Source organism: Acomys minous, assembly GCF_964271855.1.
Source record: "Acomys minous genome assembly, chromosome: 16".
Classification (NCBI taxonomy): Eukaryota; Metazoa; Chordata; class Mammalia; order Rodentia; family Muridae; genus Acomys; species Acomys minous.
The window spans coordinates 61,442,130-61,458,290 of NC_140498.1; the positions used below are offsets into that span (position 1 = coordinate 61,442,130).

At 40.2% G+C, this 16,161-nt stretch overlaps 1 protein-coding gene across 1 annotated transcript in view; it reads right to left on the reverse strand.

The window, feature by feature from the left end:
• Nucleotides 1–1,245: 1,245 nt before the first annotated feature.
• The window catches only part of LOC311586309 (uncharacterized protein), a gene marked incomplete at its 3' end in the record, with an annotated part of 30,758 nt that continues 15,842 nt past the window's right edge, over nt 1,246–16,161 (reverse strand). The window contains exons 2-5 of the mRNA XM_084762279.1: nt 9,342–9,468; nt 9,077–9,137; nt 6,370–7,763; nt 1,246–1,301 (exon numbers count right to left, since the gene is read on the reverse strand). Coding sequence (XP_084618405.1) covers nt 1,246–1,301; nt 6,370–7,763; nt 9,077–9,137; nt 9,342–9,468 — 1,638 coding nt within the window. The remainder of the gene's footprint in view (nt 1,302–6,369; nt 7,764–9,076; nt 9,138–9,341; nt 9,469–16,161) is intronic.

Here is a 16,161-nt window from a genome sequence, read left to right on the forward strand (position 1 = left end):
TTGGTGGTTGAATAATGGGTGGAGGGGCAAGCTGACCTACGGGAAAGATTGGTTGAAGCAGTCACAGGGGGCGTTTAGGAACTTTTTTAGTTGGGGAGGGGTAGTGGAAAAGTTAACCACAGCTGGTTGTAGTGAGTCCAGCTGGACTCTGAGCACAGATTGAGACCTTGATTCAAGTTGGACTCTTCAAGGTTTTTCCTGTCCCTGCCACACAGGAGGATCGCTGTGAGTTCAAAGCCAGCCTGCTGTACAAAGCAAGTCCAGGACAGCAAAGACTACACAGAGATACACTGTCTCGAAAACAAAACAAAAACAAAAAAAAAAAAACCCCAAAAAGATCTCAGCTAAACAGCTGCACGTGTGCATGGCAGCCAAAAGAAAGAGCCACATCTTCATACTGGCTGGTCCGCTAGAGGCTCTGATTGGCGAACGGGTCTTGAGTGACATGAGCACCTCTCTTAGAATTACAGTGTCCTGAAGGGACACAGCACAAAAGCTCATGGCCCAGGCTTCCAGTCCATTTTCAGAACTGCAGAGATTGGCATTTCAGTAGCACGTGTGCGTATTCTGCAATAGCCTACTGGTCTGTCTTCCCACACAGCCCCACCACTCCAGCTAGCTCTCCACAGCAGCCTGCTCCTCCCGTTTGTGGGCAGTGACCCTCCACTCACCATGTCAGGACTTTGGGACTTGCTTGAGCTTCTCTCACAACACCCAGCTGCAGAGGTCAGCGCACACCACAGGGAAACACCCAAGCCTGCATAGCCACAGAGCTGGCTCTTCAGCAAGGCTCCCGGAAAAACCCGCCTCCGCATCTGGCCTGGAGGCTCTGATTGGCCACTTCGTCTTGAATGACATATACAACTCTCTAGGTTGGCGTGCTCTGGTAGGGGCACAGAATCATAGTTGCTGGCCCAAGCTTCCTACCCAGGGCTAAACTTTTTCCAGAGCTGTAGAGACTTGCATTTCAGTAGCACTGTCTTCCAATAGCCTTAACATCTCTCTTCCCAACTAACGCGGGGAGGACACTCTGCTTGTGCTTCCTCAGCACAGCCTCCTGCTCCTCCCCTCTGTGGACAGGGACCCTGACCTCAACAAGTCACACACCCAGTAGCCACTTCCCCTGCTTCCTCCTCTATCTAGGTTGGTAACTTGAAGAGCCCATTTCTCAACTTGCAGTGGAGTTATCCATATGTCCCACTAGGAACAAACAATGTTAGGAGACAAGATTTTAGTTTTGTGTCTTCAGGCTGGGTACAGGCAAACTACTGCTTCTTTTTCCTGGTAGTTATGAGACAACCCTGGGAGAAAAGCAAGAATCAAATGACAAACACTGCGAAACACTATTGTTAGCCTACACCTCTTCCCAAGTAGGAAAGTGAAAAACAATTACACAGCAATGTTAGTCAAGGTTCTCTAGATGAATGGAACTGATAGAGGAATCTCTCTTTCTATGTAGAGAGTGGATTTATTCGATTGTCTCACAGGCTGTTGTCCAACTAGTCTATCAATGTCTGACTAACAATGGAAAGTTGAACAATTCAGTAGTTGTTGAGTCCATGTGGCTGAATGCCTGAGAATGTTTTCAGTATATACCAGAATTGCCAAGAAGTAGGCTTTAATGCCAGTAAGAAAATGAACTTGCTAGGCAGAGGCAGGGCAATAAGATGAAGGGAAGGTGCTATGTTCTTCATGGTCTTCATATATGTAGGCTGCAATGAGAAGCCATGGCCTAGATTAAAGGTGAATCTTATCCCCTCCAGAGATCCACATTAAAGAAGGGTATTCCCACTGCAAAGGTTGTAATTAAGAAAAATTCCCCACAGAGTCCAACCCTGACTTTTAGTTAGTTCTAGATGTCATGAAACCAAGAATAGCCATCACAACAGCTAAGAGAGAAGGTTGAGAAAGATTTTTTCCCCTATGGCAGGCAAGGAGAGCATGAGAGTTATTTCCAATTCAATAATATCTTCAACAAAGGAAGCATTGGGATTTTACTTCAGGAGTCTGCTTATGTTCCAATGTAGTTTTGCCTATTCCAAGGCATGTGAAATTAAATCCTGCTCTAATGTGGTTACAATGTAAAATCAAAGCTATTTAAAGAATTCTTACACAATGTGATGCACAAGCGTATGTAAATTATAAAAATGATCTACAAAAATAGATCTGGAATGTTTATCTTGTACAAGTGCTTAGCTGAAAATGCAGTACATGGCAGTGTGAAAGGACATGGCTCAGGGAGCAATGATACTGAGTAATCATCTTGTATGGTCAAGAGGATAGATGTTTCAATGCTACAAATCTCCCTTATACAAAGAACAAATTTTAAAAACATCAAGGAAAACACATCTTTCAGCACTGTAGACACTGTTTGTGAGGAACACCTTTGCTGAGCCATTCTAATGCCACAGTAAAGCAGCTTTAGCCTCTAGGCAGACCGTCTCAGAGAAAAGCCATAGCTGCTTCCATGCTGGACCAGTAGAATTTCATTTTAGTTAGCCCTGACTGTGGTCTGTCTTTACTAAAGAGAAATCAGCAATGTAAACTTTATTTTTATTTTATGTATGTGGGAGTGTTGTTTGTGTGTCTGTATGCTGTTCCAACCAAGGTCAGAAGAAGGCATAAGATGCCTGGGGCTGCAGTTACAGCAAAGTTACAAGTGTGGTTTCCCTCTTCCCTGGGCGACAGTGGCCACCAGCCCACCAAGGCAGGAGGAGCAGAAGATGAGGTGCAGGGCCTGGAAGTCATAAGCACAACCTACATCAAACACTCCAGGAACCACTTCAGAAGCCAACTCCATGCTAATCAGGGAGAACAGAAGCTATACAGCCTTTGTGGAGTGGGTAGGGGGCTTCCAGGATAGATGTTCCCAATTGATTTGAACCAGGCAGTTTTAGAATGTTTAGTTTACATTTGACAGCAGGCTCCTATGATAGGAGCAGGAATACAGTTCCTTAACATCCTATACCATCAGGAGTGGAGAGCAGCAGTGAGCTGTGTCAAAGGCCATCTATCTAATGTGCTTAGGGGCATATATGTCTAAAGACATTCTCCAGATGGAGTGAGGCAGAGAGCCAGATGCCCCACTAGAGAGAGGGAGTCCCTATGGCTGAGCTCAGAGTGGCTATCTGGACAGGGAGGACTTCAACCTCAAACAGCAGGGTCTTCCAAGAAATGGTTAGCTCCTTTGTGGTTCCTGAGGATGAGACTTTTGTTCTGTGTGACAACACCCATTGTTTAACAGCCACCCTTCTGTTTAAAATTTATTTTATTTACTTCAATTAATATATTAGATCACTTTTCCCCTTCGTGTCCTCTCTTCATCCTTTTCCAAGTTTTTCAGGTGACAGTAGTCCATGAGGTAGGGACAGAAGAAGCACCAGTGCCTATGGATTGCTGATGGCTCCATTTGTTGATGGCACCTAGGAAGTTATTTTTGCCCTCCTGAAGGCTTATTGGGGAGGTAGGGATCCACTAGCATGTGATCTGACACTGTCTCCTCAGGGAGCACTCTATTCCGTCTTGTCTCAAGCCCCATCCGACTCTGTCCTTCCCATGGTACCTGCCTGACTCTTGACAGGAGACCCTCTAGGCCTTGTGACTCTTAGATGAGATCACAAGTGTGAAAATGTTGTGGCCTGAGGTCTGCAAAGTCAGGTGTGTGGGCTCTACTAGCTTCTGGAGGACAGGAGAGGTGGACAGGTCAAAGGTCAGCTCAGCTGCCATGGGGCCACTTTTCCTCTGCAGCCCATACAGCCAGCCATCTGCAGCTCCAAGTAGCTGGCCTGGGTGATTCTGTGTCTTTCCCCAGCCTCTGGATCAGTTTAAAGCAAATACTTGTGTGAAGGGCTTGACCTGATGTGTTGGCCACTCCAAAGAAGAAGTAATTGGCTGTTTCCCTTGGGTTAGAGATGGACTGAGGCTACTGACCTGACTGATCTTGGTCTTCTGTGGTCCATCAGGCAGTTTCTAGCAATCATTTGTCCCAAGGGGATATGGCAGCAATACTGGAGAATGGGAGATTGGAACAGAATGCCCCTGGCTTGAGGCCCACACAGGGACAAGCTATAGTGTGTAATTTATCAGCATGGCCTAGCAGTGCTTATTATCAGGCATATAATTATTATTATGGTGGTACTTTATAACCCATTAGCAATCAGTCAAGACACAGACACCTGTTATATTTTAAAATTGCCTTGGTTAACCTGGGACAGGGCAGCTATAATACCCTAAATTATTTCCCATAATGGGGCGGGTATCTGCCCCAGTCCCATACCATCTGCTTCTAATAATTTCTATCAAGCTACCTTCCATCCATAATTCCAAATACTTGCTAATTGTCACCATCTGTACTACATCTCCAACCACACTGGCCATGTACTTCTCCTCCACCTAACAATGGCACTGCCTTCTTTTCCTCTCTTCTCTGGCCTCTCCTCCTACCAGTGCTTAGGTTTCCTACTACATAAACCACAAAAAGCAGACAGAATGTACGATTTTAAGATGTGTTTTATTCCAGAGACTGGCAATCAGAGAAGCAGGTGAATTAACATACTAAAAATGAAATTCTCTCATACGCTTGCAGAAATACTGAGTCTTGTAGCTTTGGTCCAAGGGTTAGTTACATCATTGAGATTTGAATTGTCTGTTTTTCCCCTGATCATTCCTGAGACTTTTCCTTGACTTTCTGGAGGAGTAGACACAGAAATTTATTGAAACTATGAACATAAGTCCTTTCCTAAGGCTATTTACCTTGTATTTCCTCAGAGCCATGTAGTCTGGGGGAAAAGATCAAATTAGAACCAAGCACCCATTAAAGAATGGTTGTACTGATGACATGAGTGTGGGAATGGAAAGATGGTCCAGTGCTTAAGAACACCCACCGGCTTCTCATCCTGAGGTTCCGCATTTAATATCAGGCACACATAAAACAAATCACAACCTGCTATAATTCCAGTCAGTGTCTGACCCTTTTCCTGGCTACAGTAGCACCCGTCATACATGTATTACATAGATATATATGAATGGAAAACATCCAAAAGCATAAAAAGATTCCTTTTTAATGATTAAAAAAACCAACCTGATGAATTTGTTCTTTTTATAAAATCATACATACACTAAGGTAAAATATTACTAGTGATTTTTGTCTGGCAAATATGTCTTTACAACACATGCAAGGTTGGTCCCTAAGAAACAAAATTACTCATGTGAGTAATGTAATGAACTGACCATTTCAGTAACATGTGCAGCACAGCTTCTGCTTCCAGAGCAGACCAGAAGGTCTGCAGTAAATGCCCAGTGAAACGGGGTAGACAATAGCTAGATCACAGACTAAGTTTTGAGACTCAGCTACAGACAGAATTCCCCATTGTGAAGAAGGACCTGATTCTAGCAGGGTGTGTGGATTTGTAACTTGCCAGCTGTATTAATTCATGCAGGTGAATAAAAGCTGATCGGATGTGGATGATGGGTTACAATTTGGTTAGCTTAGCTTGAGCCAGTGAATATTGCCATTTGAGTTAAGGGGCCATTGGCTGTAGCTGTGTGTCTGGTTAAAGCTAACACTGCACATAGTGGCAAGGTCAATCCCTGTCTTATTAATGCCATTCTCCCTACCAAAGAAATACATTCATAAAGATCTCTCCTATGTGAATTGTTTCATGCCTCTGAAGCTGACCGTGACATTCAAAGCCTTTACCAAAGTCATTATATTCATGACATTTCGGTCCTATATAAATTCTTTCATGGCTCTGGGGAAATTGTGATATGCAAAGGCTTTAAAACATTAATTATATTCATAAGTCTTCTATCCTGTATGAATTCTTTCATGCATGTGAAGTTGACTGTGCCATCCAAAGGCTTTACCACATTGATAATATTCATAAGGCTTCTATTCTGTTTGAATCCTTTCATGTCATTGAAGAGAACTGGGCCATGCAACGGTTTTTCCACATTGACCACATTCATACGGTTTCTCTCCTGTATGAATTCTTTCATGCATTTGAAGATGACTTTGCCGTGCAAAGGCTTTACCACATTGATTACATTAATAAGGCTGCTCTCCTGTATGAATTCTTTTATGCATTTGAAGAGAACTGTGCCATGCAAAAACTTTACCACATTGGTTACATTTGTAAGGTTTCTCTCCTGTATGAATTCTTTCATGCATTTGAAGATAACTGTGCCATGCAAAGGCTTTACCACATTGGTTACATTCATAAGGTTTCTCTCCTGTATGAATTCTTTCATGCATTTGAAGATGACTGTGCTGTGCAAAGGCTTTACCACATTGATTACATTCATAAAGCTTCTCTCCTGTATGAATTGTTTCATGCCTTTGAAGACTTATTTGCCATGCAAAGGCTTTACTACAGTGGTTACATTCATAAGGTTTCTCTCCTGTATGAATTCTTTCATGACTTCGAAGATGAGTGTGCCGTGCAAAGGCTTTACCACATTGATTACATTCATAAGGTTTCTCTCCTGTATGAATTCTTTCATGCATTTGAAGATGACTTTGCCGTGCAAAGGCTTTACCACATTGATGACATTCATAAGGCTTCTCTCCTGTATGAATTCTTTTATGAATTTGAAGAGCCTTGTGCCATGCAAAGGCTTTACCACATTGATTACATTCATAAGGCTTCTTTCCTGTATGAATTCTATTATGAATTTGAAGATAACTGTGCCGTGCAAAGACTTTACCACACTGGTTACATGCATAAGGTTTCTCTCCTGTATGAATTCTTTCATGCATTTGAAGATAACTGTGCTGTGCAAAGCCTTTACCACATTGATGACATTCATAAGGTTTTTCTCCTGTATGAATTCTTTCATGCCTTTGAAGATCCCTGTGCCATGCAAAGGCTTTACCACATTGACTACATTCATAAGGTTTCTCTCCTGTATGAATTCTTTCATGCATCTGAAGAGAACTTTTCCGTGTAAAAGCTTTACCACATTGATGACATCCATAAGGCTTCTCTCCTGTATGAATTTTTTTATGAATTTGAAGAGCCTTGTGCCATGCAAAGGCTTTACCACATTGATTACATTCATAAGGCTTCTTTCCTGTATGAATTCTATTATGAATTTGAAGATAACTGTGCCGTGCAAAGACTTTACCACACTGGTTACATGCATAAGGTTTCTCTCCTGTATGAATTCTTTCATGCATTTGAAGATAACTGTGCTGTGCAAAGCCTTTACCACATTGATTACATTCATAAGGTTTTTCTCCTGTATGAATTCTTTCATGCATCTGAAGAGAACTTTTCCGTGTAAAAGCTTTACCACATTGATGACATTCATAAGGCTTCTCTCCTGTATGAATTCTTTCATGCCTTTGAAGATATCTGTTCTTTGCAAAGCTTTTACCACGTTGATTACATTCATAAAGTGTTTCTCCTGTATGAAATCTTTCATGCCCTTGAAGATAACTGTGCTGCGCAAAGCTTTTACCACATTGATTACGTTCATAAGGTTTCTGTCCAGTATGAATTTTCTCATGAATTTGAAGATAACTTTGATGGTCAAAGTCCATAAAACATTGTTTACATTCATATGGTTTCCCTCGAGTTTCTGTTTTTTTATGAATTTGGAGACTACTGTGATTTACAAAGGCTTCACCATACTGAATATCTTCATTTGGTTCCTCTCCAGGAGGAATTATTTCTCGCCTTTGAAGATGACTTTGACATGTCAAATATTTGCCACACTGAGTAAATTGAGAAGGTTTTCCTTTAGTATATCTTCTTTGCTTCCTGCAAAGATAAATGGCACATGTCAAAGTTACACCACACCCATTACACTGAGAATCTTTTTTATCTCTGTGAACTAATTTTACATTTTGGTCTAATTTTAAAAGTAATCAGATCTGATTGGAATATCAGTTTATTGACTTTCATTTTTCCTTCCTTCTTCAAGTGTTATTTTTTTGTCTTTGAAAAGCTTTGTGATTGTAAGACCATGTATTCCATGGACCACATTTAAAGCATCCTTTTAGTATAGAAGAGGGTTGTTCACATATTGGAAGACAACTGAGAGTCAGAATTACCTCTCTGGTTGCATTGAAATTTTTCCTATCATGAGAGTCATACTACAATTGGAAAGTGAACCATGGCAAAGAGACGCAATCCACATTGATAGTATTCATGGAAGTTTTTCTGTAGTGTGAGTTTGTGGATGCATTGCCAATAAAATTGGAAAAGCCATTAATTGTACACACTATTATATTCAGAAAGTCTACACGTTATGGGTACTACTACAAATCTTCTAATTTTTCTGGGTTAGTGAGTGTTTTATTGCTTTCTTCAATGTTCCTATAATGAAAGAGCTTTTATCCATTGTGATAAATGACATATCTATTAAAGAAAACAACAAATGAAAAAGTTTACCCTGCATTCACAGTCTCACTTTTTGGTTTTCTCATGGAATTTTGTATAGGGATAAAAGTTTCTCCAGAATAACTTCTTTTACTTTCACAAACTGCTCTTCCTTCTAAACTTAGCAATGTTCCTGCAAATATATTAGGAACATGGGCTTGATTTATTTGTTTATTTATTTATTTATTTACTTATTTGGTTTTTCGAGACAGGGTTTCTCTGTGTAGCCTTGGCTGTCCTGGACCCGCTTTGTAGACCAGGCTATCCTTGAACTCACAGCGATCCACCTGCCTCTGGCTCCCGAGTGCTGGGATTATAGGTGTGTGCCACCACACCCGGCTAGGAACATGAGCTTTATTATGGACAATTTTTTATTAGAAGGTTAAGGTGTATCTCTTCTGCAATATCTAAGGAGTGTGAGACTAAAGAGATTCGCAGTTCTACAATCTAGCTCGCCATGATTCAAATGGTGATATGTTATTGCATTGTTTTCTTATCTTCTTTCGTAGAGAAATGAATTACAAAAATAAATCGGATACCTGATTTTGAGGTACATGTTTTTGTCAGAATTTAATAACCATCGATACATTTCAAACAGTGCATATTTACACTCTTGCTTTTCAATAGACCTTAAAGGATGCACTAGAAGTAATTCAGACGCATATTCGTACCAACTTGCCCATGAAAATTACCTTCTAGATCTTCTAGACCTTTGAAGATTTTCATCAATGTTATGGTCTTCCCAACTGTAACCTAAAATAGAGGAATCGAAAATGCATGATATATTATTGGAAATCAGGCAAAATTCAAGTTACCCTTTAGTTAACCTCAGACATCTGGTTGATTTATTCATCTCATTCACCCTCATTTTAAGTTGACATTACAATAACAAATAACAGCAACAGAGAAACAGTTGTCACTAGATTTTAAAAAGCAACATAAAATTCACAGTCCTACCTATGGCAGTGAGGTTCCTGTAGGTCTCCAGCATCACCTCTCTGTAGAGACTCTTCTGGGAAGGATCCAGCAAAGCCCACTCTTCCACAGTGAATTTCACATTCACATCATCATACGTCACTGCATCCTATAATATCTCACACATGTGTGCAAGAGAAAGCATGATAGTGATAACAGTGTAGCTGTGTCCTTTATTGACAATAAATTCATATAATTCTGTGGCTTCCACCACTAATTTCCCAATACAGATATTCGAATGTAACCAAGTCATTTTACAAGGATCCTGAGTACTGAGGTCTACTTCTGTCATTCCTCGCCCCTTGAATAGGATATAGACTTGCAAGATAAACGCCAATCATCAAAGAGGGATGGGGAGGTAGAGAAATAGTTCACAAGTAGTGGGCTCATGTCAGAGAAAAAAAAGTGGTGATAATTGTTTAAAGAAATGACACTATCTAGAGTCTTTCTGGTTTGACCGATTATATTCTGATATTGGTCATTATTGACTCGCAGTGAAAATGCATTTTAGTGACCTTGAATGATCCTAATAGTCTGCAACTGCTCATAGAGTATTCAAGAGAACAAAGACCTTCTGACAGTCCAGAAAATCTTGATAGCTATATTTTCTAAAATCTGGAAACAAGTTATATCTTTACAATATACAATGGCACAGAATAAACTTTCCCATTCCAATTAAGAGAAATGTATATGGAGAGAAAAGAAAGGATGTAAGCCAAAAAAAAAAAAAAAAACCCACCACAACAAAACAACAACAAAAAAAAAAAAAAGAAAGAAAAGAAAAAGAAAAAAAAAGAAAGAAAGGAAAGACAAAAAAAGTAAAAGAAAACACAAACAAAAAAACCAGCAGGGCAAACACCAAGTACCCTAGCTCTGTCTCAGATACATGGGGCTTCAATTCAAAGGGTACAGATAGCCCTATGACTACAATTTCTCATTCATTACTCTGTTTTGTTACTTTAACGTAGTATATGTATCTCTCCATTATATACTTCTCATAGCTTAGGTATCTCAACGTCTTATGATCTCAAAATGCACCTTGGGCTACATAGCCAAAGCCTGGTGAAATGAAAGCTCATAGTTTCCATACTGGGGCACTGTCTCTGCAAAACAAAAATAGCTGGAGCAATGTTGAACTAAATTCACAGAGACAGAATACACGACTTTGAATTGTGCATCTTTCTGGGCTTAAAACCAGTATCACATGGGTGATCCTGCCAACCTTGGTTTCTAAACTGAGATGAAATATGCCAGCCATGGACCAGAGTTGCAGCAGGTTTTATATGAAGTGCCTGCTTTGCAATCACTTTGCCTATACTTTCCATTCATTTAAGGGGTAGCAAGAATGGGTGTTGCCCATCTTAGGCTTCCAATGCAGAGTAGGGCTTTCTCTTTACTGGTGCTAAGCTCCTTGAAAAATCCCTTCCTCTCTTTCAGGATTTGACTGCCATCTAAAACTACCTAGTTCTGTTTTTCTCTATACCCACAGACTGCATTTACTTCTGCCCCACTTGTTGCTTTTTTAGATGGTTCTGTCAGCTCACAGTCCAACATTCTGTAAGGTTAGAAGAGAAACTCAACCTTGAAAATTATAACAAAAACCAAGGACAAAAATTGTTCCTGGCTTGCTTCCTTACTTGAGCACTCTCTTATTTGCAGCTGATCTCTTATCCAACCCAGGTACACTTGCTAAGGGATACTGTAACCTTACTGGAAGAGCCTCCCATATCACTCATCAATCAATATAATCTCTCACAGACATAGCAATCAGCCATTCTGATGAGAGCATGCCTCATCATTAACATTTTTGCCTGCTTTAATTGGCTTATCTGCAGCTCAAAGCTTCTTAAGCCCAGAAGCCTGCTAGCTTTGGCCTCTTGGGGTTCAGGAATAGCCCACACTGACCACATGGACACCAAACACAGGTCTCAGATAATTTACCGACCATTTAACAAAAACAGATTGGTCAAGAACATAGTATGGGTTTGAGAAAGGACACTGTGACCCAGACCATTCGCAGAGTAATTTAAAAAAGATAATCAGGAAGAATCTATTTTATTTCAGGTATATTGTATCCTACCCAGGCAAGAAGAATTCTATTCCTGCTACATTGTGCCTAGGTGGATAGACAAAGCATTTTAAACTAATTCGATGGGATATAAGGTAGAGGTATTGGGGATGTGCTATTGCCCTACTCTTCTCCAGAGTAAAAAACAATGCAGGGTAATATTGCTTAACTCCGACAGAACACACATTTATCTTTAACTCAAGCAGAACAAGCGTTTATCATCTGTTGTCACTGATTAATGGTATTGTTTGGTGCTTCCTATTGGACTGAATTTGTGGTACCCTGCCAAGGAAGAATAGAATCTCCCCAAAGAACTGCTTCTAAACTAGTTCACACCCCTTTTTTCTATGAACCTTCTTCCTCCTTTATTTCTCAATGGTAGATAAAAGGATTTAGGCACCCTAAGTAAAGTAGGTTTTGAAAAATCTAAACCTAAAATAGACTTGGTACTGGAGATCACAGAGTAGCTCCATTTGAACAAACCTCCCACCCTGTGAGATCCCTGTCAGCAGCCACTACAACTGATGCTTTGGGTGCTGCTGCCTTTTCCATGGCTTCAGCTTCTCAGTTTCTCCAGGAGTGTGATCGTTCATCCCAGCACTGTGGAGATTTAGCCACAGCAGCTCTGCAGTCCTGGGGTGTTGCTGACTGGAGGTGTGGAGAGGCCAACATTACAAGCTGAAGATCTGAGAACCCTTCTATTGGAACACAGGCAGGTGGCACCTGGGTGAGTGGAAGAGCTAAAAAGAGGGCACCCAGGGAAGGATGTAGGGGGATTCCAGGGCCAAAACTTGAAACAGCCCTGCCTGGCTGCTGGAGATCCTCAGAAGTGGACCTGATAAGTTTCTTGCAAAGTTTACATAGTTCACAAAAAAGGTCCATGGCAGAGAAGGGTTTACCTGTTGCTTGATTCTGCATGAATAATATGAACAGAACAATGCCTCAGCTAACTGCTATTAAAATTCAAAGAATTCACTGGATATTTACAGAACATTCCACACAAACACAGAAGAGTTTGCCTTCTACTCAAAAACAAATGGAAATATCTCCAAATTGAACACATACTCAAACACCGTGCAAGTCTCAAAAGGTACATGGTAATCAAAACAACCCCTGCATTCTATCAGACCAGCGTAGACTAAAGCTAAACATCATCAATAACAGAAACAAAGGAAGTCTTTAAAACTCATGGAAACTAAATAACTCTCTCTAGAGTGAAAATGGGTCAAGACAGAAATAAATAAAGATATTAAATCCCTTGAAGAATTCAATGCAAATGAATGCACATAATACATAAACATATAGTACACAAGAAAAGTGATGATAAAAGAATAGTTGACAGCACTAAGTGTATACATAACATATACAAGAGTTCTCTTACCAGGAACTTACCAGCACATATAAAAGTCTAGAACAAAATGAAGGAAGCACAACTAAAAGTAGTAGACAGGAAGAAACTATTGAATTAGGGCTGAAATCAAAAAATAAAAACAAAGAGAACAATACACGGATTTATGAAACACAGAGTTGGTTCACTGAGGAAAAAAAAACAAAATTGACAACCCTTATTGAAATAACTAAAAGACAGGGAAGGAATATTCACATAAAAGAAAAAAAAATGAAAAAAATGAGAAGGGTGCCATACAATGGGAAAATCTCCAAAATCATAAGGACATACTGTTAAATACCCATATTGCACCAAATAGAAAAATCTAAACAAAATGAATAATTTTCTTGATAGGTACCTATTGGTCTGCTGTATTTTGATGCTAACTAATATAAGACCATCACATCTGGGCAAGGCAAATGGAATAGACATGGCTAAGGGTCTAGGGCTTGGGAAGACAGAGAGAATCTTAGGATGAAGACAGATCTGAGGACAAGGGAGAGAAGGAGGTCTCACCAGCATGGGTTAGGTGGAGGAGAAGCACATGGCCAGCATGGATGGAGGATTTGGCCCTGATGAAGAACATTAGCAAGTATGTGGGATTCTGGATGTGAGGTAGCTTGATAGAAATTATTACAATTAAATGCTGTGGGATTGGGACAGGTATCCCATACCTGCCCCTCTAAGGGAAATTGTTTAGAGAATTAATATCTGCCCTGCCCTAGGTTAACTACGGGTATTTTAAAATATAACAGGTGTCTGTGTCTTGACTGATTGCTAGCGGGTTATACTGTTGTGATAATAATAGGTATAGGCCTAATAATGTTAATTAGTTACAGGTAACCTTAACAACAACATGTAGCACTTACCAAAGTTAAATCCAGATGACATAACAAGTTACCATAAGTAGACCTCTAATACCTAGTGACATGAAAGAATTCATTAAAAGACTCCCAACAAAAGAAATGCAGGACTGGATGCTTTTAGTGCATAATTCAACGACACTTTCAAAGAAGACTTAGTTTCAATGCTGCTCAAAGTACTCTACAAAATGGAAACAGAAGGAAAGTTACCCAATTCATTTTATGAGGCAACAATACCTTGACACATGAAGGATATAAAGACTCAACAAAAAAGGAGATTTACAGACCAATTTTGTACATGAACATTGAAGCAAAAATACTCAATAAAATAAATGTAAACGGAATCCAAGAACATATCAAAAAGATAACCCACAATGGTTGACGAAGTTTCATCCCATTGATGCAGGAATGGCTCATGACAGGAAAATCAGTAATGGTAAAATAAATAAACTGACATAGGGAAAAACATCACAGGGTCATCTTATTAGACACTAAGTAAGCTCTTCAGAAAAATTCAACACCAATTCATGATAAAAGTCTTGGAGAGATTACAATAGCAAGGGACATACCTATACATATTAAACACAATTTACACAAGTCTATAGCAACAACAACTTAAATGGAGGGAACCTCAAAGCAATTCCACTAAAATCTGAATAAAGAGAAGTCTCTCCTCTTTCTCCATTTCTACTTAATATAACACTTGATGTCCAACATAACCAATATGGCAACTAAAAGTGATCAAGAGGGTGGAATTTGGAAAGGAAGCATTCAATGTATGCTAATTGGCAGATGATACTATAGTATATATAAGTGACACCAAAAACTCTACTACCAAACTTGTACTGTTTGACTTTGCCCTTCTGGGCAATGTTAGCCGCTGAGATCAGACAGACACCAACAACCAGTAGCCTAAGTCTCAAATGTCTGAGCTGACTTAACTGTGTCAATGAGGACTGCATATATCTGCATAAGAGAGTCCATTAAATAGAAATTTAATATTCAGTGGCTAAAACTAACCTACCCAAAATGTTTACCCACCGATCTGGTCTGCTTCTATTCACATGTATGACTTAATCCATGCTGGAAAATGACATCATCACTCACCTTACCTCAATCAGGTCTTTCTTCATAGTATTGACTCTTGCAGCTGACTGCTCTAAACATTAGTCTGTGAGCTAGTTATGGCCTGTCCTGCTTCACCCTGCAGTGTAAACGTAAACTGTGCATCCTGTTCGGATCTGAAGGCAGAAGCCATGATCCACATGAAAATCTTATTCCTGATATTGAAATGGACGGTTCACTACATGACTAAAGTGAGTATTTTTAAACTCTGCTGTGGTACAATCCTTTACTTAAAGAACTTAAGAAGTTTAGTCAAGAAGAAAGCAAGGCCATTTCCCTGGGAAAGAACAGACCGGCCTCAAGGCCACCCTAAATTAGCCTACTTTATCAAAACGACTTATCTCAAAGACATTAGATGCAGGGGTCCTAGAATTAATATGCAAACATACATACATATAATAAACACACACAAATGATACACACAAATACAAAACTAACTAATAAAAAATCTCTGTAAAGCCGGGCGTGGTGGTACATGCCTTTAGTCCCAGCACTCGGGAGGCAGAGGCAGGCGGATCGCTGTGAGTTTGAGACCAGCCTGGTCTACAAAGCGGGTCCAGGACAGCCAAGGCTACACAGAGAGATCCTGTCTCAAAAAAGAAAAAAAAAAAATCTCTGTAATGACAGCTAAAAACAGATTTTGCATTCTACATGCTGCTGCCATTAAGTTTCTTTAAATTTGGTCCCGGGTTATGTTTTGAACAATTTAAATATGGACTGACCACAGCAAGCCTAGCCACTTAAGACATTTGCCTAGCAATGACAGTGACAGAAGTATTTTTAAGGACCCCAGTGCCTTCAAACATCAGTGACAGAGTCCTAAGTCGAAGGTTCCAGAGGATGAGGAAGAAAGGAGAAGTAGAAGATAGAAAGTACAAAAGCTGAAGTGAGGATGTTTTGCACAAGCTATGTCTTATATCAAGTAAGGTTTTAAAGAATTGCATCTTGTATCCTAGCATCCTGACTTCTAACAGGCCGGTTAGCATACTGTTTATCTGTGGGGTGTGTTGGAGGCAATCCTCCTTCAGCTAAATTCTACTTGGGCTTTTAAAATTTCTATGAATTGCTGCATCCTTCACATCATCAATTCTACTTTTCTCCATCAAAGCTTAACACGGGCCAAATGTGACCACATCTGGCCTTTGCTGACCACACAACCTCAGGGAGGACCCACCACACCAGCTCCTGTAGCCCACTTTTCTGATGTTCCCCAATGTGGGTGTTCAGTTGTCATCTACCTGGTCTGTTAGAGCCCACTTCTTTCTCCAACCCTGCCCCCTGCAAGGAAAGCCTGTGCACATTCTTAGCTTTCCTTGAGATGCTCCAAGCCCCACCCCTGGGGCCAAGGGCTTCCCTAGT